This window comes from Erpetoichthys calabaricus, chromosome 8, assembly GCF_900747795.2.
Source record: "Erpetoichthys calabaricus chromosome 8, fErpCal1.3, whole genome shotgun sequence".
NCBI lineage: Eukaryota > Metazoa > Chordata > Cladistia > Polypteriformes > Polypteridae > Erpetoichthys > Erpetoichthys calabaricus.
The window spans coordinates 192,173,679-192,201,637 of record NC_041401.2 but is presented as its reverse complement, the minus strand read 5'-3'; the positions used below and the strand labels follow the sequence as shown (position 1 = coordinate 192,201,637).

The window sequence follows — 27,959 nt, the reverse complement described above, 5'->3', positions numbered from 1 at the left end:
CCACACCTGCCACCTGCATGTCCCCTCTCACCACATCCATAAACCTTCTCTTAGGCCTTCCTCTTCTCCTCTTCCCTGGCAGTTCTATCCTTAGCACCCTTCTCCCAATATACCCCTCATCTCTCCTCTGCACATGTCCAAACCAATGCAATCTCACCTCTCTGACTTTGTCTCCCAACCATCCAACTTGAGCTGACCCTCTAATGTCCTCATTTCTAATCTTATCCATCCTATTTTTCCTTATTTTTACCTTTTTCTTTTTTTGTTTATATTATGATGTTTAGTCTTTAAAGGCAAAATGGTGGGAGGCCTCCAAAGGCTTCACAAAAGGCAGGTCAGGATTTTCACTGGCTAGGCCAGCAGTGGTCCACCCAAACTCGGCCAAACCCCAAAGACTTCCTGATAGCTTCAATCAGAACAGGTCTACAAATGGGGAGGCGGGAAAACAACAAAAAAATATACAAAAACACAACCAAAGTCCCACAAGAGGGGGGAAGACCATGAACCCTCGGCCTGTATAAAAAGAGCAAACAGAGTTAATTCTAAAACCGCACTGAGATTTTCCGTTGACGTAGGAATATGCTTAATTAATGGAGGCTGATGTCGAATATACCAGTGATAGCTAAATGGGAAGGAACTCACCATGGATAGGAACACGCAAGCGCTGTCTTATGATCACTGACACCAGGGCAGTCTGGATAACTCTGACCTCATCACGTCCCTGGGATAAGCTAACCCACCAAGTTCCCCCTCAAAAGGCTTTTCCAAATAACATGTGCAACAGATTAGAGTCTTCCTGAAATGCTTTGTGGCCTGAAAAGTCGTAACCCATGTAGTGGTTAAGTATGCTCGACGTACAGTTGGTTTTCTGTCTCCTTTCTCGCTTACCCTAATGTCTTTTATTCTTCTTATAGGCACCGATAATGTCTTCTTTGAAGGAGAAGAGGACCTTGACGGGCTAACTGTGGGAGTGTCTTTGCATGGTCTCACCAAGATGTATGGCAAAAGTGCAGCCCTCCAGAACCTAAACCTGAGATTTTACGAGGATCAGGTCACCAGTCTACTGGGACACAATGGAGCAGGCAAAACAACTACCATGTGAGGGCCGGCGCCACGTGTAAAAGCGAAAGAGAAAGCCTTTGAGATCTGACTGTCAAGTAGTATACTGTATATACCTGCGTATAAGTCGGGTCTTGAAACCTGAAAAATCGATCAGAAAATCAGACCCCGAATTATATGCCCGTTCAAAAATGCAACACTTAATTTTAATTTTTTTTTTATATCTTCTTTCCTCCTCCAATCTCGCATCAGTTTTGTTGCAGCAGCACAGTTACCAATTTATTTAGCCACTTCAATGACTTTTAATTTAAAACCAGCTTCATATTTTCTTCTGATCGAGCGCTCCATTGTAGATAAGGGATGCTCTTACAATAAAGGTGTAGGAGGGTGTGCGATACAAAAAACAGAAATCAGTGCAAACATCACTTCAGAATAGTTTGGGTATTACTGTGTGGTCACGTAGGCACAATACATAGAAAAGAAAGGCCGTGTGCTCCGTGGAGACTCTCTCAGGTGGGCATTAGCATATCGTAATCTCTTGGACCAATAGCGTGAGTCTTCCGCAGTCGACTTGCATGACTGACATTATAAAATACTGGAAATTATACAGTAAAATCAAGCCCTGACTTATCCGCGGGTAAACACAGTAAATACAGTAAGTACCATTGTACTAAACAACAAGAACTTAATAAGTATAAGTAGTGATCTGCTTCTTTTGTGATGTTTCAGGAGTGTTACCATTTTTTAATGTTATTCTGTTTGAGGTGGCATACAGTATTTGCCTTCGCGTTTTAGAACAGGAGTGTTGTGATTCATAAGCACTCCAAATAACAAAGGCTTGTAAAAGACCAACAGACCAGACTAGGGCCTTCTCTAGCCTCACCCCATGCAGCCTGACTGCAAACTCCACTGGCACAGGCCTAAATAATATGGAAATGGCTTTAAATGCTTAAAAGAAATTGCTGTAAAAACACATTTACTTCATCTTTCAATACATCTGCTTTGCCCCATTAGGTCATCTCCACCATTTTTATCTAACAAATTGTCCCAGAGGATACGCCACTCTGTCCTGCAGGAGCGTGCAAGTGCATTCAGTCAGTCTGTCAATCCGCCTAAAAATCCAGCCGTTCACCCTGGCATTAATTAAGAAATCAACTAAAGACTAAATATACTGATATACTGTAAATATACTGATAAATCCAAGCATTACATTCTTTAGACAATCGATAGGGAGTCCAAGCCTTAATATCGGTAATTACTTAATTCAACCACACACCTGCACAATACAATTATCAATGAATCCAAGTCTCAACTCAAGCAATAAACTTCAATTTATAAAGGAATCTAAGCAGTAATTATTTCAGCAATCCATATGTTAATTTATGAATGAATCCAAGCCTTCATTAATCCAACAATCCTTATATTAATAAATGTATCAATGGGCCCAAGCTTTAATAAGCCAATTCAGATATTGAATGAATTATTCAAGGAATTAAACATTTAATACAAGAAATCAGTACATCAAATAATTTATTAAAAAAAGCCTTAATGTAAGCAATCAATATAATCTATTAAGGTGTTAATGCAGGCAATTTGTACAATAATTTAATTATTAAGGAATTTAAGCATTATCTAACTGAGGGTATCAACATGAAATTTGTCATTGAATACTTACTGAATTCAAGCAAACACAACATGAAATTATAAATGAATCCAATCTTTAACTCAAGCAGTCAATAGAAGAATCAATAAAATAAAAGAATGTGCACAGCGATTAATTCCAGCAATCAATGCATTAATTTATCACTGAATACAAGCCTTAAATGATTCAAGCAATCAATTTAATTCATCTATCAAGGAGCCCAGACCTTAATATAGGTATTGAATATTTTAATTAAGAAATCTAAACATTAGTTAGTTCAAAGAATAAGTGCATGAAATAATTTACCAATGAATCCAAGCCTTACTGAATTTAAATACACACAAGTCTTTATTCAAGTGATCGATATATTTTAATAATGGAATCTAAGTAGGAATTCATTCAAGTAATCAATACAATGATTTATTCAAGCACCCACAGCATAACATCATCGATAAATCCACGGCTTTTTTCAAGCAATTGATATATGCAGTAATTAATTCAAGCTATCAATACATTCAGTTTTAACTGAATGCAATCCTTTATTCAAGCTCACACACACACACGCACACTGCATAAAATGATCAGTGAGTCCAAGTCTTAATTTAAGTAATCGATATATTAATTATTAAAGGCATGTATGCAGTAAGTCATTCAAGTAATCAATTTCTTATTTTTTAATGAGGCCAAGCCTTACAGGTAATTAATAAATAAATTCATTCAAAAAATCTACATGGTATTTAATTCATTCAACACATTAAGTAATTTATTGTTAAATCCAAGCAATAGGTACCTAAATTTATCTGTGGGCCCAATCCTTAATACAGAAAATTAATATATTCATTCATTTAGGGCTGCGGTGGGCTGGCGCCCTGCCCGGGATTAGTTCCTGCCTTGTGCCCTGTGTTGGCTGGGATTGGCTCCAGCAGACCCCCGTGACCCTGTGTTTGGATTCAGCGGGTTGGAAAATGGATGGATGGATTCATTTAGGAAACAAAAACAATAATGAATTGAGGAGATTAAATCATGAAATTGAGCACTTAATTCAAGCAACTCAACATAAAATTACCAAATGAATGCAAGTCTTAATTTAAGCAACCTATATGTTAATTAATAAAGGAATTTGTGTAGTAATTCATTCAAGTGATCAATGCACTCTCTCATTTATTAATGAATCCAAGCATAATTCAAGCAATCAATATGCTAATTTGAGCATGGGAAAGGCACTATATAAATAACATGAATTATTATTATTAATTTATCAATGAATCCAAGCATTAAAAGAGGCAATTAATTCAGCCACACACGATACAATTATCAATGAATCCAAATCTCAATTCAAGCAATAAACATATTAATTAATAAATAATAATTAAAATAGTAATAAATAATTAATTGGTTATTACATAATAGTATATTATTATATTAATAATAATAATATAATACTAGGAGGCTCTGCCCCCTGCTTGCTTACAATTTAAAGAGATTGTTATATTCATGGGAATTGTTACATATGCATTATTTTCACTTTTACTTTAAAACTTTAGTAAAAACAATATTTGGAATTAACTTTTCTTCAAGATCGCATTGAACTTTGATTCCGTGTTTGGACTTCCATCGTGACAACGCCCGTGAGTGAATATCATTTCTTTCTCTCTAATAAATAAAACGGCTTTCTCGATTGTTTGTCCATGCTCTTTCTTCCTCGCTTAGTCATTGACGTGTCATTTAGAACGTATAAAATTATTGTCCTGATAAAATTTATAAGAGCTGAGAGCGCAGGAAGTGTGTCTGACAAAAGCATTTACACCACTGAGGTTAGATGACCGTGGTCTTGTTTGAAAATAATTGTAAGTATTGCATGACTTGAAAGAATCTCATGTTAAAAGTCTCCATCTTACGGGACTTCATACCGTGCCAGCTTTTTTGGAATCTTTTAATTCTCGCTGGCAACATGAATTAGACGATCTACAAGTCTCTGACTTAAAGTTTAAATGCGAACAATATATTCAATCTCTTTTCGCTGTTCTGTTATTTCACCAAGTAATAATTTCCATTTGTCTGTGCTAATGTGATCTTTCCTGTCCTATTTTTGAGACTTTTGAATTTTCCTACTTCCATTATCTCTAACCTGCTTTGCATGTGTAACGTGCCAACGTTTTTGAATTCTTTACGACATTCTACTTTGTCATCTACTCTTTGTCCTTTATTTCCAGCCCCAGGCGTGGTTAAATCTCTTGGCACAAAGACTCGTTTTGCGGGACGTATAAGTGTCTCTCTGAGAAAATCACGTCTCGCTCCTTTCAAAATTTTTTTTATAATAGAGAGATATAATAATTATTAATTATATTACTATTCTTAATAATAATAATGGTAATAATAATATATTATTAATATAAAGAAATGCAGGTGGTAATTATTTCAGCAATCAATACATTCATTTAAGAATGACTCCAAGCCTTAATTAATTCAGACAATCCATACCTTAACGAATTTATCAATGGGCCCAAGCTTTAATAAAGCAATTCATACATTTAAATGCATTATTCAAGAAATCCACACAGTGTTTAATTGAATGAATCAATGCAAGAAGTAATTATTACATCTAAGCTGTAATTAATTTAGACAATCGATATCTTTATCAATGAGTCCAAACTTTAATACAGATAATTAGCATGCTGTATTAATGCATTTACCAAGGAATGTAAACATTAATTATTTGAAGGAATCCATACATTAATTTATTTTATTTCATCCAGTCCTTATATTATTCAAGCAATCAATATTAGTAATTTATTCAGAACATTAGCTGTTATTAAAATCAAGTGATCAATGCATTAACTAATTAAGGAATCCCAGCCTTAATTTAAGCATTCATAGACTGATAAACTAGTGATTAATTTAAAGAACCAATACATTAATTACTCTGTTATTGAATTATGAAACTTTACATATGTAAACGAAACTTTACAGTGTTATGGGTTTTGCAGTGAACACAGAGCCTCATGATTTCCAGCACTTGCTTATTTGATTTGTTTTATATTTGGCTGATTAAAAGCATCTGCTGTGCATAATCAATGACGCACTCATTCAGTTGATTCATTGGCTGGCTGACCCACCAGAGCAACAGTCAACTCTTTGGATTTCCTGTCATCAGACTCTTCTGTAGAGCCTTGCAATATGATACTAAGGACACTACTTTTGTACTAATTATATATCGACGTTATGTGAGCTCATATTAATTATGCTATTCTTGCCTAATTTCATTTCTCTTTGACACCTTGTAAAGCACTTTGAGCACATCTCGTGTATGAAAATGTGTGAAAGAAATAAATGTTGTTGTTGTTCCTGCTTCTTTCTAGGTCCCTGTTAACCGGCCTCTATGGTCCAACCTCTGGCTCGGTTCTAATTTATGGGAAGGACACGAGGTTCCAGATGGATGCTGTGCGGCAGAGTCTTGGAGTGTGCATGCAGTACGACGTGCTCTTCGATCATCTGACCGCCAAAGAACATTTGTTTCTGTATGCGCAGATCAAAGCTCCACAATGGAGCAAGGAGGAAGTGCGGCACCAAGTGCGCAAGTAAGTGACCGTAACCAGCTACCGATGGTCTTCAGACAGATACCACCTGAGCCACATGTCGTTTGGGTGACACAACAACCTTGTAGATTTAAGTTTGGTACTTCAGCCACGACGCAATTCCACCTGTTAGCTACGTTTTGTACCTTTTCCATGTATCTTGTGTTCTGTGTGTGAGTAAGTACTTGGTAACATTTTTGAGAAATATACCCTTTCCACCTGTGTGCCCATATTCCTGCCAAGTATTTCTTTTTAAAGTAACAGCTGGCAGCCACTTTACTAATTTCCTTCATAATTTTTAATAATTGTAATATAATAACAACCTCCCACTGCCATCTTCTTCTAATAACCAGTCTGAACCCCACACCATCCCTACCACGTCAACTGGAATGGCCAGTGAAGTGTCCACTTTTGACCATCAAGCATGAGCTGTGCATAACTGAAGACCGAATAAGGAGACAACTGAGGACGTTCAGACATTAAAAGCTGCAGGACCAGAAGGATTCACTCCTCAACCTCTTAAGGCCCGTGCTGACCAATCTTGTGGTGTCTTCTGTCACCTGTCCAGTCTGTCCCTAAGGCTCCAGAAAGTGCCACTGCTCTGGAAAACATCCTGCATTGTTCCTTTCCCAAAGAAGGCAGGCGCCTCTTCACCTAATGGCTACAGATCAGTGGCCCTTACGTCTCACATTATGAATACCTTTGTGAGGCTGGTCCTGGAGTACATGAGTCCTCTTGTGGTAGACCACCTGGACCTACTGCAGTTTGCCTATTGGGCAAAGACTGGAGTGGAAGATGCAATTATCTATCTGCTCCACAAGGCTGGTCAAAACTGGCCACATGGTGAGGATTCTGTTGTTTGATTTCTCCAGCGTCTTTAACACCATCCAGCCATCCATCCCTGTTAAGAGGTCAGTTCAGAGATATTCAAGTGGATGAGCCTGTGGTTTCCTGCATAACTGACTATCTGTCATGAAGACCACAGTATGTGAGACTCAAGGACTGTGTGATCAACACTAGTGCACCACCTGGAACAGTCCTGTCTCCTTTACTCTTCACTCTGTACACCTCCGACTACAAATATAAGAGCAGATCAGGTCACTTGCAGAAATTCTCAGATAATTCTGCACTTATGGGGTGTGTCAATAAAGGCGATGAGACAGAGGAGAAGAGTCAGGGGAAAACTTTCGAGGACTGGCTGAATATTAACATCAGCAAAACTAAGGAACTGTGTATTGACTTTCACCGCACTTAAAAACCTCTACGTCTGGTCACTATTCAAGGAGTGGGTGTAGAGGTGGTCCACTCCTACAAGTGCTTTCGGGTCCACATCAATGACAGGTTGGACTCAGAACACAGAGGAACTATAGTGAAGAAAGAGCAGAGCAGACTCTTCTTCCTTAGGAGACCATGTTTCTTTAATGCAGGTAGTGACATTCTTCACATTTTCTACAAATGGCCAGTGTGGTGTGCTGGGCTGGTCACATCACTTCAAGAGAGGCCTACTGAATCAACAGGCTAATTAAAAAGGGCAGACTCAGTTATGGGACACACTCGGGACCACCTGGAGGTAGTAGAGGAGGACAGAATGAAGACAAAACTGAGTGCCATTATGAACAAAGCGGCTCATCCTCTCTCTGACACACCAACACTGAGGAGTTGAACCATTCAGCAGAAGTGTGTCAAGAAACGCAACTGGGGGCTCCTTTATACCAACAACATTACACCAGTATAGCACCTTACTGGGACTGGGACTGCCATCAGAAGTTTTCTTTCTTTTTCAGTCATTCTGGTGTGTATTCAGACCATAGTATGTGTGCATACAGTATATGGTTAACTATCTATTTATGTATTTATTGAAAGAGCCTCTGTAAAGAGCCAGATTTCCCCTTGGGGACCAATAAAGGTCTATCTATCTATCTATCATATAGCACCTTTCATTATCTATCTATCTATCTATCTATCTATCTATCTATCTATCTATCTATCTATCTATCTATCTATCTATCTATCTATCTATCTATCTATCTATCTATCTATCTATCTATCTATCTATCTATCTATCTATCTATCTATCTATCTATCTATCTATCATAGGTGGATGGTTATTGGTTATAAACAGTTCCATAATATAACATGTCATTCTGTAACCAGCTTAATGAAGATAAGAATCATGAATAAAGTGCTTAAGCAGCACTGGGCACAAGGCAGTAACCAGTCCTGGAGAGGGCACTGTGCCCAGTTTCCTCTGTACTCCTGCTAAATTCTGTTATTTATTCCTTTATTTAGAATTCTGAAGGACACTGCCATGTATACTCATCGCCACAAGCGTGTTGGTGCTCTGTCTGGAGGTACAAAGAGGAAGCTTTCCATAGCCATCGCTTTCTTAGGTGGATCCAAGACCGTGGTGCTTGATGAGCCAACTACAGGTGTGGATCCATGCTCAAGAAGAAGCATCTGGAATATTGTTAACATGTACAAGAAAGGTGAGTGAACTCCATTTTATGACAAAAAAAAGTTCTCTTTAATTAAGAAGAACAGCAGGCCAGGTCACCCTGCTGCCACTTAGTACTCATCTCTTTCATCCAGAATTTACTCCTTTCCATTGCATTTTGTTAACATGTAGTCACAATGACCTGGGTAGATGAGGTGACCACATTGTAAATACTCTGTTCATTTTTATATCAGTTAGCAGATCACAAGAACTTGCCTTCATTGAAGAAGCATTGCTTTTATGGACCCATCTTCTAGTCCACGTTTGTCCATTTCTAATCGAATGTATTCATGTTGTAGAGCGCACCATCATTCTGTCAACACACCACTTGGATGAAGCGGAAGTGCTGAGTGATCGCATTGCCTTCCTTGAGCGAGGAGGTCTCAAGTGCTGTGGTTCACCGTTATATCTGAAGCAGAAGCTCGGCATCGGCTACAAACTCTCCCTGTCTAAGAAGGTAAGACCCAGCAGCTTACCAAAAAATGAGTGAATGTTCTCAACTCCAATGCAGGGTGGAATGATGGTAGCACTGCTGTCTCACCATAGGGAGATCAGGGTTTGTGTCTTGGGTCCTTCCTGCGTGGATCTTGCATGTTCTCCCCGTGTCCATGTGAGTTTCCTCCAAGTTCTCCAGATTCCTCTCATTCTCCACAGACATGCATGCATGCTGGGTAAATTGGCCCTAGTGTATGGTTGGTAGGTGTATGTTTGCCCTGCAATGGACTGGCACCCTTTTTTGCCCTGCTGTGCTCTCTCTGCTAGCTGGGATTGGCTCCTGCCACCTCCATGACCCCGGTCTGGATTAAGCAGGTTAGAAAACCACAACCTGTGGTTCCTTCACTTTTTTATAGTATATTACTGTTACAAATTGTGCACCTTTAGAATTTTGTTTTCTTCTTGTAAAATATTTTTTATAACAATGTTATTAAGGAATTTGGGCCGATTTTTCTCTAAGCACCTACAGCGTGGGTTCTTCAGTTATATGTTACCTGAATGTGATGATTAATTATTCACAGTGCCACAATATTATTTTGTTTTACAGTCGGGCAGCAGTGGTACCGGCAAGCGGCTCCTGGCTGCCATTGAAGTTGCACAGCGTGGCGCAACGTGACCCTTTAAATCCCAGTCACAAAGATTCATTGGATATCCGTGATTGTAATAAAAACAAAACGCATATTCGTTCTCGACTTTTTGGTTTGCGATTTTACCGTTTTTCTCTCTCTTGAGTTTGATTTCTGATTTACAATTAGACTTTGGTATTTAGGGATTCGGCTCGTTTCTGGTTTGACTGACGTTTCATATCCTGGTCCTCTACTTGCTATCGGGCAGACTAGTTAGTACACTTCTACGGCACGGCACTGTGCGACCCTTAAGGGTATAAAAATAAGGTGAACCCAATGCAGGAGGGTTTCAGGTTTTAAACCTCTGATGATGTTCGTAACCGGATTTTGTAAGTCAGCACTTGCACTGAAAATGTCTCTAAATAGAAAATCAACAAAAATGAGTAATTTTTGCCATTCATTCATTTCCCACTGCTTATAGGCCGCCAAGTCATGGTGGCAAAAGTCTCAGCAGTGAGGCCCATCTGTACTTTTCCCCAGCCACACTTGCCAGCTCATATTGTGGGATCCCAAGGTATTCCCAGGCTATTTGGGAAATATAATCCTCCCAGCGAGCTTTGGGTCTTCCCCAGGGTCTCCTCTCAGCTGGTTGTGCCCATAGGGAGACATCCAGAAGGCATCTGAATCAGATGCCCAAACCACCACAACTGTCTCCTCTCGATGTGGAGGGGTCAGCAGCTCCCAGATGTCTGTGCTTCTCACTCTGTCTCCAAAGGAGACCTCAGCCACCCTACAAAGAAAGCTTTATTTTGGCCGCTTGTTCCCGCAATCTCATTCTTTTGGTCATTACCCGAAGCTCACGACCATAGGTGAGGGTACGGACTGGTAAATCCCAATAAAACACCTCAAACACACCTACCTAATGCCTCCCCACGGTTCAATTTTGTTCCTTTCAGCATTTTCTCCTTTTTCAAAGGATGCACAAATGTAGTTTGAAGCAATCAAGAAAGAAAGGATATACAGTAATCCCTCCTCCATCGCGGGGGTTGCGTTCCAGAGCCACCCATGAAATAAGAAAATCCGCGAAGTAATAATAATAATAATTCATTACATTTATATAGCGCTTTTCTCAGTACTCAAAGCGCTAGAAACCATATGTTTATATGGTTATTTTTATATTGTCATGCTTGGGTCACAGATTTGCGCAGAAACACAGGAGGTTGTAGAGAGACAGGAACGTTATTCAAACACTGCAAACAAACATTTGTCTCTTTTTCAAAAGTTTAAACTGTGCTCCATGACAAGACAGAGATGACAGTTCCGTCTCACAATTAAAAGAATGCAAACATATTTTCCTCTTCAAAGGAGTGCCCGTCAGGAGCAGAGTCTGTCAGAAAGACAGAGAGTAAAGCAAACAAATCAATAGGGCTGTTTGCTTTTAAGTATGCGAAGCACCACGGCACAAAGCTGTTGAAGGCGGCAGCTCACACCCCCTCCGTCAGGAGCAGAGAAATAGAGAGAGAGAGCCAGAGTAAAACAATGTCAAAAATCAATACGTGCCCTTTGAGCTTTTAAGTATGCGAAGCACCGTGCAGCATGTCTTCAGGAAGCAGCTGCACACAGAAGGTAGAAACGTCCCTATAGTCTAGGTGTGCGAACAGCCCCCTACATCAGCGCAAGAGAGAGAGAGAGAGAGAGAGAGAGAGAGAGAGAGAGAGAGAGAGAGAGAGAGAGAGAGAGAGAGAGAGAAAAAGTAAGTTGGGTAGCTTCTCAGCCATCTGCCAATAGCGTCCCTTGTATGAAATCAACTGGGCAAACCAACTGAGGAAGCATGTACCAGAAATTAAAAGACCCATTGTCCGCAGAAACCCGCGAAGCAGCGAAAAATCCGCGATATATGTTTAAATATGCTTACATATAAAATCCGCGATGGAGTGAAGCCGCGAAAGGCGAAGCGCGATATAGCGAGGGATCACTGTACAGGTAATTCAACTGTTAACTACCTTCTAAAACCTACTTCTCTCCCCCAGAGTCCTAAATGTACTTGGGTTAGTACATTAGATTAACCCTAATGTTGTTTTCCCTTCCAGTCTAGGCTCTCTTCCTGGGTCTGTCTTGACATTGGAGCTGATATAAACAGGCAGTGTGGCATAGTGGGTAAGGCTTTGGACTTTAAGCCTTGACTCTGTGTGTTCAAATCCCACTACTTACACCATGCGTACTCCAATTGGAAAAACTAAAAAATTGGGACCAATTGTATCTCAGATGTCGTAAGTCACCTTGGATAAAGGCATCTGCCGAATAAGTACATGCAAATTTGGAAACGCTTCTGACATGTTTGCACATCCTCACTCCCACAACTGGTTGATTCTCCTACCTACTGCGCTTCTTATCAATAACTACATTCCAAAACTCTATGTGGAGGAAACTACAATAGTTTACTTTCTGAAAGCTGTTTTTTTTTCTTTCTTAAATATCTTAAATGGCAATTTATGCGCAATTATTGAAATATTAAACATGAATCGACATTACAGGTGCCGATCTTTTCATTTCATTTTTTGCATATTTTCTCTCTGCTCTACAGATCCCAGAACCTGGTTCAGAGGATCAGTGTGATGTCAACAGAGTGACAGAGTTTATCAAATCCCATTTTCGTGAGGCGGAGCTTAAGGAGACTGTGGGAAGCGACATGGTCTACTCCCTGCCAACATTTGGGGTCCAGTACGCGCCATATTATCAGGCACTCCTGAGAGGACTGGATGAAAACCTCGAGAACCTGCAGCTTGGATCTTATGGGATCTCCGATACCACCCTGGAGGAGGTGAGGATGCCAGAAAGGAATAGTCGCTACCAGAACGGTGTAACTTATGCAACAGCATTAACAACCACGTTTATTTCTATAGCAGATTGTCATACAGAAAATGAATCTCAAAGTGCTTTACAAAAAAAAAGATGCAATAATAATAATAAAATTAAAAATTCTCTAGAATAGCAATATATGGCAAGCTAAAGTCAGGTGGGAGGGAGGAGACGAAAAAAATAAAAACTCTAGCTGGCATGAATGCTGGAAAAATGGAACCCCTAGGTCAGGGTTCTCAAACTCCAGTCCTGGAGGGCTGCAGGTTTTCATTCTAACCCTTTCCTTAATTAGTGAATTAACTTCTTTTGAATTCATTTTTTTTTTTGACTTGCTATTGAAGACTCTGACCCCTTAGTTGTTTTCACTATTGTTTGGCAGGAAAAAGAGATATGAAATGAGCCAAAACAGGACCAGCAAACTGCGTCCATCATACAATATCTGAAAATAAAGAAAGATGAAGGTCTCAGGAATGCTGATCTGCTCAGATCCCCAGTGCTCTTAGAAAAGAGAAAATCAGCAATTTCAGAAATGTATGCCATTGCACAATGTGAGCAGCAACAAGCCATGGAATTAAAGAGCGAGTGTAGCTGCGTTTTTCCAAAATTACCAAAGTTCAGCAGCTCTACCTTAAAAATGGGATTCAACAAAAGCCTGATGCGCCCAAATGATTCCACAGACAAAATATTTTAGTTTTTAAAAGTTTTAGTTAAAATTCAAAGTAAAACAATTTACACATAAAAGGAAAAAATTAAATAGCAAAAAAAAAAGAAAAATTCTGTTCAAAGTTTAAATCTTGTTACATTTCAAATCGTTACAAATCACTTCTGAACCATTTCAAAATGCCCAGAAAACTGTATGCCTATCCCATTTCTGAGTTGAAAATGGGTCTTTCAAGTCCCTGTTTACTGGGATGTATTCTAAACAACAACTGAAACAACACACTGTATCCCAGTTATAGCAAGAAAGTTCTACCTCTTACTAACTTATAGGGGGGAAAAGACTATACCATTGTCTAGGACTATGGAAAAAAAATATATTCCATTCAAATTAAGCAAACATTAATATGAGTTTACCTCAAAACTTTAACTTTAAGATTGGCTTTTACAGCGAGTTTAATTAACATGAAGAATCGCAACCTAATTAAACAACTGGTTGGAGTGTCAGGCCCTGACTTAGGTGGTCTTCTGTTGGCTCACTCACTCCACATTTCATTTCTGTTTAAGGAAAGAAATGAAGCAATTCAGAGGAACAAATTAAAAAAAACAAGTCAATTAAAATTAGATCTAAACAAGATAATTAGCTGCAAAAACAGTGCACTAAAGGGTTAGAATGAAAACCTGCAGTCATTGGGACCCTCCAGGACCGGAGTTGGGGACCCTTGCTTCTAGCTGGCATAAATGCTGGAGAAAATGAAACCCTAGGTCAGGGTTCTCAAACTCCGGCCCTGGAAGGCCGTAGTGGCTGCAGGTTTTCATTCTAACCCTTTTCTTAATGAGTGACCAGCTTCTGCTGCTAATTAACTCCTTTCCCTTTCATTTTAATTGACTTGGTTTTTTTTTTTTTAAGATTTGTTCCCCTGAATTTCTTCATCGTTCCTCTGAATTAAACAGAAATGAAATGTGAAGTGAGTGAGCCAACAGAAGACCAACTAAGTCAGGGCCTCAAACTCCAAACAATTTCATTCCAACCAGTTGCTTAATTAGGTGCAGAGTCTGGTTGTTAATTATATTTGCTCTTTAATTCCATGGCTTGTTGCTGCTCTCATTGTGCAATTGCATACATTTCTGAAATTGCTGATTTTCTCTTTTCTAAGAGCACTGGGGATCTGAGCAGATCAGCATTCCTGAGACCTTCACCTTTCTTTATTTTCAGATATGGTATGATGGACGCAGTTTGCTGGTCCTGTTTTGGCTCATTTCGTATCTCACTATTGTTTGGCAGCTAATTCAGGAAAAAGAAACAATTAAGGAGTCAAGAGCAAGTCAATTATAATTAATTCAAAATAAGTTAATTAGCAGCAAAAACAGGTCACTAATTAGGAACAGGGTTACAATGAAAACCTGCAGTCACTGCGGCCCTCCAGGACCGGAGTTTCAGAACTCTACCCTATGTGTCACAAGGTGAAACGTCCACCCAACCCCACCTGGGCATTCTACCATAAATGTCTACATATAACCCTAACCCTAGGGTGGGAGGATTAAAGGGTACTAACCCGGAGAGCGACATGTCTTGTGACTCCCAAGGCTAAGTTTACCTAACCCTAATCTACAGTGGAGTCAGAGAGTCTTCAGATGCCTGTACAATTTACATGTGTTGTTATGTTGCTAAAAATCTTTTTTTTTTGTCCCCCTCATCAATTAACATTCAATCCCCCAGAATGACAAAGTGAAAACACGTTCTTGGAATTTTCTGCAAATTTATTAAAAATGAAAAACTGAAAGTTTTTGTCAAAAGTCTCTGAAAATTAGGGGTTAAAAATGGGGGTAGAGTGGAGGAAAGCTAAAAATGGAGAGTAATGTCCACATTTTTTAAATGAACATTGAGAACAATGTAAGTAAGCCTGAGTCTGAAGATCTGAAGCCACTCGGTCTTGAAGGAAGGTGCAAGATTGTTCCTGGCCTTATAGACTACTAGCAGCAGCACCCGGTGTTGCCCGAGTATAGCCCATGTCACATTAAATGACTTTTCCATTGGTTTTAAGAAGCAGCCTTCATTCAGTTAATCTCAGCCAGTCGGTGGTGCGCTCCCATAAAGATGATTGTCTAATGTGACACACCAAACGACTGAGACTAACTTGTTTGCGACTAACCACGAAGAAAAAAAAAATCAAGCAGGTTTCATATTCTCACTAAACTGATGTCACATAATGCGACTCGAGTCACTGACAAGATATTTAAAAGCAAAAATGGTCACAGAAATCCAAAGAATCACCAAAAGGCACAAGCAAAGACACTAAAGACTCCCCAAACTTCCAAGCACATTTGCATGAACCGCCGGGAACTGTGGGAAACCCTCATTTTTATATGGATGAGGGCAGTCCCTGGCAGTAAAGGGCAGGTGGTCCTGCCTCTTAGGGAACCACCAACATAAAAAATACAAGGCAGCAGATTCTCTTCCCATTTCTTTTTCTTCTCCATGTATCTTTATCCGCCTCTTAAACTCATCAATTTATTTATTTTTACCAGCTTTAAGTTTTACTCCGTTGGCCATGCTCTCTTTCTCAGGGGTGGGGGTTGATTTGTTTTCAATCCTATTTTTTGTAAAAATTGATCTATTTGTATGGAATGATTACAATAAAATCAATAAAATTAAATAATAATAAAAATACAAGGCAAATAATAAATGTTTAGAGAAAAATAAAAAACAGAAACAAAGTAAATAATTAACAATAGTAACATTAACACCATGCAGCATGTCAATTTGCACAACTATTCTGCAACTTTGTATAAAGTGTTTTTTTTCTTGAAATTATGCCATTTATGTTATTTGTATGTGACATTGTGTTATGTTATAAGCAGCTCCAAATCTACCAAGTCAAATTCCTGTACATTAACCCTTAAACTGCCACATACTTTGGGGTTAACGCACCCCTGGATGCCAAATACTTTTTTGCTGTACATTTTAAGTAAACGTCACAATTCAAAAAGAAAAAGAGATATTTTAATGGAACACATTTTTTTTTCATGCAAAGATCATCACAATTACTGCAACACCGATCATATTACACACTGCCAATGAACTGTAAAAACTATAAAAAAAACTACTGGAACAATGCGTACAAAGTGCAACTGACACTATTGATGAAATTCAGTAAATCACCGAGCCAACTGCGCTTGAACTGGCTGCACACAGAGACCAAGGCTGATGCCAACAGGCTAGTCCAGTGCAGCGGCTCAATCCCTGATTCACTAGGGGGCGCCAGTGGTCATGATCTGGCTGCTCAACAAATGTACTGCACTGACTGATCAGCTCCGGTGTGCTGGCAAATTGCACTGGGAAGCGCCTATAGCCGGTTGCGGCGTTCAATGAATGTATGTCGCCGAATATACACGGCTCCTGTGTGCTGCCAAATTGCACAGGGAACTGATTTTAGCCGGTTGTGGCGTTCAATGAATGTACGCTGCCGAATATACTTTGCTCCGGCGTGCTGGCAAATTGCACTGGGAACCGACTATAGCCAGTTCTGGAGGTTTAAGTGTTAAGTACTGGCAAATAAAAGTGATCCTGGTTGTGCAAAAGCAGGCGATATTCCTTTTTATATTCCAGGAGACAGAAGTAGCATGTGGCGTTGCCCGGGTATGTCATATTAAGCTTTGGTTATTTTGTCTGCTAGTCTGGCTCCCGACTGTTTGGATGCTTTACTTGCTCTGAGCCAGTAGGTGGCACTGGTGTGCAAAGTGTAGCACACAAAAGGGTCAAAAAAGCCACAGGGAACCCCGGAGACAAAATTTTGGTTTCCGGAGTTGTCTGTCTTGTCTGTATAGTCCTAGAGAAGAACTATACAAAATTTTGGTGTTGGACTGTATAGGAAACATACAGAAAGACACAGAGAATTTTAAAATCAGTCCTGAAAGGCGCAGGCAGCCAGTGCAATGAAGCCAATGATGAAGCTTCTTTCGGTGAGATTTTTATAACAGCAATGGTGGACTATAAAAGGACACCATCAGTCCTCGTTACAATTGGAGAACAATCAGGTTGTCTCACTGGCTCAGGGTGACATAATGAGTCAGAGATGAGAGCTGTATGGGTGACCATGTAGTTTAAGAGTTTCTTATCCACCATAACCCATTGCCCCATAGTGTACTGAGATTTTAATATGAATTTAAAAGGAACATCTGAGATCATATAAATATGCAACTTTCAAAAATAAGGGTCTCTCTGGAAAAACCGATTAACTAAACTGACTCTCCCTTAATATTCCAACTTCAGGTTTTCCTTCAACTTACCAAAGATGAAGCAGAGGATGACATGTCTTGGTCCAACACACAGATGGTCGTCCCGGTTCCTTTTGTAAATCAAGTCGTTGAGGAGAGATCAGTGAACAACTACAACATCAGCGAAACAGAAGGTGCCTGCTAAATGAAATATGACATTGTGGGGATCGGTAAAGCTTTGAAAATTTCTTCTGCTTTGGATAATTGAGCAGATGTGTTTTTATTTTTGAAGGTTTGGCTCATTGGAGATCATGTGGGTATGATTATTGTAGGCATACTAGACTACTGGAATAATGTAAACATTACTATTTCTATTTTTTCATTTTGCCACAATGCCATTTTATTTATCCCATGAACAACATTAATTTATGTTCCTGTTGCTACAACGTGCTTATGTGGTTATTTTAGGGGGTCACCATGTTGTGACATCATTGGTAGTGTAGCCGATGGTGTGAGTTTTATGTAACTGCACTCAAACTTTATTCACAAAATGTTCAAGCTGATTTTCATTTCCTACGTATCGGACGATATAAGAACTAAATTTCTAAGTCATACTGGTATGATGGGTACAACTGACATCTCATTAGTAATTACAAATTGGCCCGCTTGTGACTATCAGTATGGCACGACAGAGCAAACTACGTCTTTGGGGTAAGTAAATCTCAGTTCAGTTGATTCCAAATTGCTCCTCCATATCTGACATTTCCACCTTTGCCTACAATTGTGCCAATGGAAAATTTAACTTGTGGCATCTGTTCGAGGAACTAAGGGAGTGGCGTAGGAGCTGCGATGCTTGGGTATCTCTGTGTATACAATCTATTGGACTAAAGTAAGACCTTTCCAGACGGGCTTACACGTGTGAAGGAGTCGATAACTTCTCAAAAGTTAACGGGACTGCCGAGGATGTGCTTGGTGATTTGGAAATTTTAGAGGAGGAACTGCGGTGTAATTACATTTATATGAGCCACGAAGTTGTCTCCCAAGCACATCTGTGTGACATCTGCATATTCAGAAAATATAATTTTCCGACATTTGTAAGATGGAAAAAAACAAGTTAGATAGTTTTGTAATGTGTGTGTTAAACACAGCATTCTTAGGCAGGATGGAGAAGCTGGATGTGACCTTCACAACAGGCTGAACGTGACGAGAAACATTTTCAGATCGCCTACACAACTGCAATGTCCGGATAAGTTGCACCCCACATTTCGCCTCCGGTAATTTTCACCCCCCCACATTTCGCCATCACTATATATTTTGCCCCAGTATTTATGTATATATCTATATAAAAATGTAATAAACCTTACTCACTCAGGTAGTGTTCTTATATTACTCACAGCTCAACGTGTTCCACTGAAAATAGTATGCGTGATTGCCTACATAAAAGGTGAGTATTGTACTTAATATATAATCTGTGTTATGTGATGTAGTATTGTACGATTGTACTGGATTTTCGCATGGTTCTTTGCCAGCACTACGGACGTTTCAAGACGTCCGTTTATGGTTTTCGCCGCCTGATTATCAGTGGTGATAATCAGTGGCCGTGTTGAAGAACCATCAACACCTCGCAGACAGCACAATATCAAAACTGTTGCGTCACCACTCACCGCATCGTGTATTACTTTCTCACTGAAAGCGTTATTTTATTTAGTGCATAATTGTATTTCATGTATGTTATATTAATTTTTGTAAAATCGTTTGAATTCGTTTAATCGAAATGAAAATGTATACATGTTTACAGAGCATTTCATTTGAGTGATGCACTATTGCTAACTTATCATTTTGCTACAAAAATGTTTAACTTAGGAAAGTCAGTTTTGAACACTGAGAACGATTATTCATTTTATTTTTTCTAGAAACTTCCAGCACTCAAAATGTCTGGGTGTGGGTATTAGAAGTTACTGGGGTGGGGAAGAAATATCATGGAGGTGAAATGTAGTGGGGGCAAAATGTGAGAGGTGAAATTTCTGTAAACTCACAACTGCACTGAAGACTTACCGGGGTTGCGTTGTGTCGACTGTCTTGAACGGTTCAGAATGCTGGAGAGTGAGAGAAAGTGACGTCAACACACTATCCACATTCCACACCAGGAGTATGAGATGAATCTTGGGCATCTTCTAGCTGAGAACTATTCCATATGATAAGCTGCTTGCCCGCTGCCAACAAGATAGCATGGATGCTATTCTGATGAGGACGTGGTGGAGTGGGATGGGACACGTCATCAGAAGTGAGAATGCCATCACCAAGACTGCACTTATGTGGACACCTAAAGGAAAATGCAAGCACTGAAGACCCTAAAACACAGGCAGAGCTGAGAACCCTAAACCATAGACGCAGAACTGCAGGTAAGCTAGTGCAAGACAGACAGCAGTGGAGGACCTTTGTTGGTGCCCTACATGCCAGCTGGCATTACAGGTAATAAGAGTTTTAAACAACATGCTAGAGTCAAAGATAACACCGAAATTACGTGGTGACTCAGTACACCTAATGGAAATTCCAACTGAGTTATAAAGGGACATAATGTTGTAGCATCATCAGTGCACAGAAACACCAGGATGATCTCCAGGCCTATTGGAATCAAGGCAAACAAGTCAAAAGTAGAATTCTTTAAACATCATGAGGTGTTGTACTATAAGAACATCAGATCTACAAGAAAACACATAGTGTGATGGGGTGGAGATGTTTGGAAGACTTGCCAATTATTGATGGAACTAGGAATTCTGCACTTTACTAGAATATACATAAGGAGGATGTTGTCTCTCACAGTGACACCTGCAGCTGAAACATCGATGGGTTGGACGATGAGCCAAAACACCAAAGCAGGTCCCGAACCGGATTGGCTCAGAAGAAACAAAATAAACGTTTTGGAAAGGGTCCAGTCAATAGTCCTCACTTGAAACCAATACAGAAATCACCAGAAATGAGCAGTTGGTGCTTACAAACCACCAATGTGTCTGAATTAAAACAAAGAAGAGCGGGCTAAAATGTGAAAGACTCGAGATGTAAAGATAGGAAGTGTTTAGTTGTGATTCCTGTTGCTAAAGGTGCTGCAACCATGTATTGAAATAACTGAGACCTTTATTTTTTTTGTATGGGTGATAGGGGTGTTGGATAACTTTGTTCCTTGAATAGGGAAAGTAATGTATCGTGTGTTTCTGTAACATTGCATTTTGTCTAAAGGTCTAAGGCAGGGGGGTCTCCAACCTTTTTTCCCCTGAGAGCTACATTTACAAAATGAAAATGGATGAGAAAAACTCATGTCTTCTTTCTTTTTTATTAATTTTATTGTAATCATCCATACAAATAGATCAATTTTTATGATTGAAAAACAAGTCGACCCCCACCCCTGAGAGAGAGAGAGAGCATGGCCAACGGGGTAAAACTTAAGGCATGTAAACATACCTAAAGTGATGACTTTAATAGGCCAATAGAGATGAATGGAGAAGAAAAAGAAATGCGGAGCTAATTTCTTCCTCGGTGCTTTAAGAGCTTATTCTAAAATTTTATTGGTTACATCCTGCCAGGTTTTAAAAAAATTCTGTACAGATCCTCTAACTGAATAGTTGATTTTTTCCAATTTCAAATAGTATAAAACATCGGTTTCCCACTGACTTAAAAGTTAGGATTCTTCCAGTTTAGCAAAATAAGTCTGTGTGCCAAAAGTGTAGTGAAAGCAATCACAGTTTGTTTGCCCTTCTCCACTTTAAACCCATCTGGAAGAACACCAAACACAGCTGTTAATGGGTTAGGAGGGATTGTGGCACCAAGGCTGTTTGAAAGACACTTAAAAAGTTTGGTCCAGAATGATGTTAATTTGGTGCAGGCCCAAAACATGTGGCTCAGTGAGGTTGGAGCTCGATTGCAGTGTTCGCAGGTTGGATCTTGCCCTGGAAACATTTTGGACAGTTTTAGGCGAGACAGATGTGCTCGATATATAACTTTGAGTTGAATAATACAAACTGAAGCTTCTGGATTGGTATACAATAGTTTGATTCATGCAAAACTCATGTTTTCTAACGTTTATTCTCACAGCTTATTTCAACCCAAATACACTGAATAAGCTTGTTTTGCCTGAATATTTACAAAATGTTGGTGTCCACAACTCACATTTTACATTAAAACATCACAAGAAATATTTAGTTCACCTGCAAGTGCTTTTTGTATGTCTGTATGCATTTTCTAGTAGATCTCACACTATTGAATTAAAACATGAATGCTGTCAAAACAAAACAATGCAATTCCAAATACACAGATATGACTTCTTCATTTGTCATTTTGTCACATGTCACTGTGTCACTTTATTCACAGGTCCAATCGCATGTGTGATGTGATTTTTAGTTAGTCAGATGACTGGCACTGAGGTGTATGGTGGAGTGGAGCCACTCAGGTTCACTTTTATAGAGTCATTTAAATGTTCGTCTGTCAGTCTTGTTCTGAACATTCATGTCAGACTCACAGAGGTATGGAGACCCAAACAAAGCAGACATTTTCAGAGCTGCTTGGTGAAGATTCTTATAGTTATCTGGCTCTAGTAAGCCCCAGAAATGCTGAGAATGCTGTTAAGTACACATTATTTTGAAGGTTTACTAATATAAAATATATGAAATCCAATGTCTGTCTGTCCGCTTTTCACGAGAGAACTACTTAATGGATTTAGATCAGGTTTTTTTCTATAATTTGCTTGAACATTCCAGTTGATTTTACAACCTCTCTCATTTCATCATGTTTTATAGTTCGCTTGCGGTACAGATTTATTTGCGTCAAACCTGTAAAACACGCAGCGGGCCGAGGGGGTGAGTGGATTGGGCTGGTTTTCCTCACTCACTTGCCAGCTTTGGGGTATGTGCCTTAACTCCGCTTAGCTAGCGAACGAGAGAACAATTGAAGTCAACTTTGTTTGATATTTAAAATAAAGTGTTACTTAGGTCTTGATTAGTTTGAGTCCGGATATTCCCTTAAGTGTATGCCACATTGAAAAGAGAGATTGCAATTCAGATTGTGGATCGTGATTTTGTGTTAAAAAGGATCGCGATAGGATTTTTTTGGAATGATCGTCCTCCCCTAATTTGACTAATCAAGTTTTCAAATTTATGTAGAATTCATTAACCCTTTGACGAGCTATGTGTTGGAGACTCTTGGTCTAAGGCTATTCATTATTTAACATATGCAAGAACAGAGGACATTAGAATGGGGGCAAATACTTTTTCACAACACGGAAACTCCTCTTCCTTCTATTACGTCTTCTTCAAATAATAAAGCCATATTTAATGTAATTTTGTTTGGTTTCTTTTCATTCTGTTTAGCTCTGAAGGGCAACTCCTCTGTGACAGGAATATCGTTGCTCGGTCAGAAGATCTTGGCTGTCCTGGTGAAACGCTTGCAACACTCTCTCCGGGACTGGAAAGGCTTGTTTGCTCAGCTCCTCCTGCCCGTGCTGTTTGTCATCGCTGCCATGGGGCTTGCGACCATTAAAACTGGAGTTCAAACTTATCCTGCGCTTGAGCTCATGCCCTCTATGTATGGCACGACAAAGCAAACTACGTTTTTTGGGTAAGTAAATCCCAGTTGAGCGGATTCAAGCCATTTTGAATGCTTCTCCATACCTGACATTTCCACCTTTGCCTACAACTGTGTTACTAAGGGATTTAACTTGTGGCTCTCAACTAAGGGTGTGGCATTGGTGCTGTGATACGTGGGTACCTCTGTGGACAATCTATTGGACTAACATCCAAAAGTCGTTAACTTCTCAACAGTAACAGGGACCGCCGAGGAGGCTGGTGATTTGAAAATTTTAGAGAGAGAAGTGTTGTGTGGCTCAGAAAGGCTGAAGTCTTAAGGACCAGATAACGTTTATCCTCAAAAGTTATGTTTTAGTGAGGATTTGTGCCCTGGCTTATGTATTTATTCCTTCTCTTTGACTTTATTTGTTCACTTTCAGTTGAGATCTTTAATTCATTTTTTTGTTAATATTGCTTAGTTCATTTATGTCATTATGTTTATTGTATTTTTTTATATGTTTATCAATTATTAAGGAATTATTTCTTTAAACCACTCTGTGTTTAAAGTGTCATTATGAAAGTATGATATTGATGAAAATAGTCACAAGTTATACCTAGAAAAGCTGAATTTTAAATAATTAATATATTACCTTATATCTGTTTTTCTGTATGGCAGGATTCAGAATTCAAGTGCTTATCCTTTAGTGAGCACAATGATGTCATTTCCCGGCATAGACAACTTCTGCTTAGAAAATTCTGGAAGCAAGTATGTATGCCTCTTTATTTTATTTCAGACACAATCCCCTTTTGGAACAATTTTGAATAATTAATTATATTAATAACACAAACCTTTATATGGAATCTCTCCTATATTAAGTGAACACTTTATAAACAATCAAATAAGAAAATAGTTCTTGCTAACCTGAAATCATACTTAGTTATTTTTAATATGATTTTTAAATCTGCGCTGTGCTGCATTTTTGTGTCAAGTGAAGACTGGAAAGTTACAAATGAAGGGGACTTTCTGGGGAACAAAAATGGAGTTTTATTGCCACCTTGTGGACAAAGTCGATAAAGCACTTTACCTACTGAAAAATAAATTTAAGCCTGAAGTTGTCGAAGCAGTTATCCTGTTTTCAATAAATTGTTTTTAAAATGGATACAAACATTACTACTTTATAATGCTTTATAAATTGTTTTTTCCTTTTCTATGTTTAATTTTTCATTTTATATGTAGTTCCATCTTTAAACTTTCTCTAAATTACATACAGAAAAGCCAAGCAAAATGACACCTTTTATTGGCTAACTAAAAAGATTACAATATGCAAGCTTTCAAGGCAACTCAGGCCCCTTCTTCAGGCAAGATGTAATCATATTATACCTTATCTGTCTAATGCTGCCTTTTTGCTCTTTTATATAACACTTTTTCTATCTAATATAGTACCCTTTTCTTTAGTTTAGAATTTTTTTTGTCTTTTATATCACATTATTATTTTTATATAGTGCCTTTTTATCAGCCTAATATATCACGTTTCCTATCATCTATATAATGCTTTTTCTTTCTGTCTAAAATGCCTGCTGACTAGACGCCAGTTCCCCTGACCCTGATCAGAAAAAAGTGGTCTTAGAAAATGGATGAAAGGATGGATAGATAGAGTGCCTTTTCCATCTGTCTGTCTAACCATCTAATACAGGGGTCCTCAATCACAATCCTGGAGGGCCGCAGTGGCTGCAGGTTTTTGCTCCAACCCATTTGCTTAATAAGAAGCACTTATTGCTCAAGAAACACTTCTGCTTCACTTCGTTAAGATTTTTGAACCCTTATTACTTATTTTAGTCTTAAACAGCTCTATTCTTGGTTTTTAATTGCTCCTAATTAGCAATAACATGCAAATGACAAACGAGAGCAGCATTTCTCCATTCAGCTTGTTACCATTTACACCTCTGTGTGTATTTATTGTGCACTATTGGGTTTAACTAAATACTTGGAAGGAAAGTGAAGAGAAAAAAGCGAAGGACTGAGATATCTAGGATATGAGAATGACCTGACATAGCAGAATTAAAGCAACTAACAAGCCATGAAATTAAATTATTGGCAAGAATTGCTTTCTAATTAAGCAACTATGTTTGAACAAAAACCTGCAGCCACTGTGGCCCTCCAGGACTGTGATTGAGGACCCCTGATCTAATATGTCTACATTTTATACTTCAGAGAGGACCTTTTCTTTCCATTACTGTTTATATATTTTATGTGTTTCTCTTTCTATCTATTCATCTTATAAACTGATTACCTGTATTTTTGCAGTAGCTAGGTTAGAAACAGAATTATTTACTGGATGAACATTCTCCTTAGACCCGGCCCATGGGCCGAGTGCAGCCTGGAAGATGTGGACAGCAGGTAATTGTCTGGGTGTGTCAGTCTGCATCACAGCTAGATGTGACCGGGCAAATTGATATATATGGGAAATTGTGGGAGATTACATCACAGAAAGGACGGGATATAAAAGAGGGAAACTGCAGGAGATTACCTCAGAGAAAGGGTGCTGATTGTTCATGTTATATTGAACAGAGGAAGACAACACCTGTTGTTAATCTGTATATTGTGCAAAGACACTAAAATGAGTGGTAAAAAATCAAAAGTTGATGCGGAAAACAGACCATTCACCAAATTAAGGACGCCCAAGTACTTTTTCATGGAGGTTAGCAGCATTTGCTCAGTATGCAAAGAGCACGTTGCTGCATTCAAAGACTACAACTTGAGCCATCACCATGAGAGTAAACACGACAAAAAATACAGAAATTTATCTGAAGAGAAGCTGAGGAATGCAGGGGGAATTGTTAGCTAAACTGCAAAAACAGAAAAATCTTCATACAGCAAAGGAAGGAACAGTAAAAAGCAGCTACTGTACGAGGGTTGTCTGGGTTCTGCGCGGAATTTTATTGTTTGTCGAGTGTCAGCCTGCCGAAACCTGTTCTGCTGTGTAGAGGGATTATTCAAGTGGTTGCATGTTTGTGTTCAGATGTTTTGCTCGCTCTCTTCCTTCAGAATGAACAGGAGAAGCAAACGAACTAAGAGTGCGCAGCCGGCGCTAGCGGCGAAGCTCCTGACTCCGTGCGTGCGTGACTTTCGAGTGATGATTTTTTATGACTTTTCTGATGGTTTAACAGCTAAAGAGTGCTGCCAAAAACTTTCTCGCATCTTCAAGAAGAATGCTCCAAAGAAGATGATGGTTTTTAAGTGGTTCCAGCGCTTCAGCACAGGCCACTTCAACTTTGACGATGAAGAACGTGAACCGAAACCGCAAAGTTCGACTGATGGCAGAAATGCTGATCGTGTGAAGGAGTTCCTGGAAGAAGATGGTCGTGTGACCATCAGGAAAATTGCCCTGGAACTTGGGATGACCCGGTATGCTGTCGACACCATCATTCGACGAGATCTTGGCTTTACAAAGAAATGTGCCCGATGGGTTCCAAGGCTGCTGACCGTGGAACAAAAGCAAGCTTGCGTGGAATGGTGCAAGTTTTTCCTTGACAAGTTCAACAATGGCCAATCGAGGACTTTTGTGAGTGTTTTGCGGCGTGGGTCAGAAGAGCCCAAAAGTACATTGATGTTGGAGGTGAATACTTGGAAAAAGTTTAAAAAGGATCGAAGTACATGAGAAAAATAGAAAAAAAAATCCTTGGCTACTTATTTCGAGTGATTCCGCACGGAACCCAGACAACCCTCGTATATAGTAGTTCAAGAAAATTGCCAAAAGAAGCAAACCTGAATTTGTTAAAGAGTGCTTATTGAAGTTGGCGGCAATCCTCTCCCCAGAGAAGAGGGATGAGTTTGAACATCGACTGTCCCTCTCACGCTGAACAATTACAAGATAGACTGAGGAAACTGTACAGAATCTGGTACTACAGCTGAAACGCACGGTAGAAAATGTCGACTTCTTGTCCTTGGATGAGAGCCGTGATGCTTGTGACGCAGCACAGCTGCTGATTTTTGTGAAAGGAATAACAAAATAGTTTGAAATGACAGAGGAACTGCAGACCTCTTTGCAGTCAGTGAGAGGGACAACAACCGGTAAGGATTAATTTACTGAAGTCAGTACGTGCGTGCAAAGGTGAGAAGTATATCCAGCTGCAGTCAGGACAGTTTTAGGCCTCCAACAAAACCGAGCACTTCAGACACTATGAGGCCCAGAACCTCCTTGTATTCATGTGACAAACACGACAACGTTTATTTTTCCTCTTGTATAACTGCACAATTAAATAATTTACTAACTGGACTCAGTAGATATTTTTAATGCGATGTGTTGCTTTACCTTGAAAATTGATTCATTGAAGTTTTTCACACAAAAAAGTTATGTTGAAATCGATATGACGGGCATGCAATATAGGCATCAGTACAGCAGCAAAACATGGGGAGTGGCTCTTGGGAAGTGGGCGGAGTCTAATAGATGCCACTGATAGGGGCGTCATCTTACGGGCCTCAGCATGTCTAAGGTCACTGAATTGGTTTGAGGCTTCCGACTGTCTTGCCTTGCCTGGACTCTCTTGGTCAAAATTAGGAGTGCAGGAAGCTCTATCTATCTATCATATAGTGACTTTCATATCTATCTATCTATCTATCTATCTAAGGGGGCAGTGGGCAGTCAGTCCACCATCTATTTATCTATCTAGCACACACATACATTTGGGAGACAACTTCAAGGCTTGTCATCCAGTAATGTCACCCCAGGCTGAGGGTTGGCGCTGTCACCAAACGCCCCTCCTCTGATTCCACCTCAGATCCAGTGATCACCTGAAGGCTGTAGAGTGAAGTCACTTTTGGTTCCCATGCACCTGGAC

General features: G+C 39.4%; 1 protein-coding gene across 1 annotated transcript in view; it reads left to right on the top strand.

Moving 5' to 3' along the window:
- abca12 (ATP-binding cassette, sub-family A (ABC1), member 12) overlaps window positions 1-27,959 on the top strand; it is a 195,030-nt gene that overhangs the window by 122,065 nt on the left and 45,006 nt on the right. The window contains exons 37-44 of the mRNA XM_051930259.1: window positions 915-1,098; window positions 6,061-6,279; window positions 8,566-8,762; window positions 9,070-9,227; window positions 12,416-12,652; window positions 17,621-17,759; window positions 22,926-23,172; window positions 23,797-23,886. Coding sequence (XP_051786219.1) covers window positions 915-1,098; window positions 6,061-6,279; window positions 8,566-8,762; window positions 9,070-9,227; window positions 12,416-12,652; window positions 17,621-17,759; window positions 22,926-23,172; window positions 23,797-23,886 — 1,471 coding nt within the window. The remainder of the gene's footprint in view (window positions 1-914; window positions 1,099-6,060; window positions 6,280-8,565; window positions 8,763-9,069; window positions 9,228-12,415; window positions 12,653-17,620; window positions 17,760-22,925; window positions 23,173-23,796; window positions 23,887-27,959) is intronic.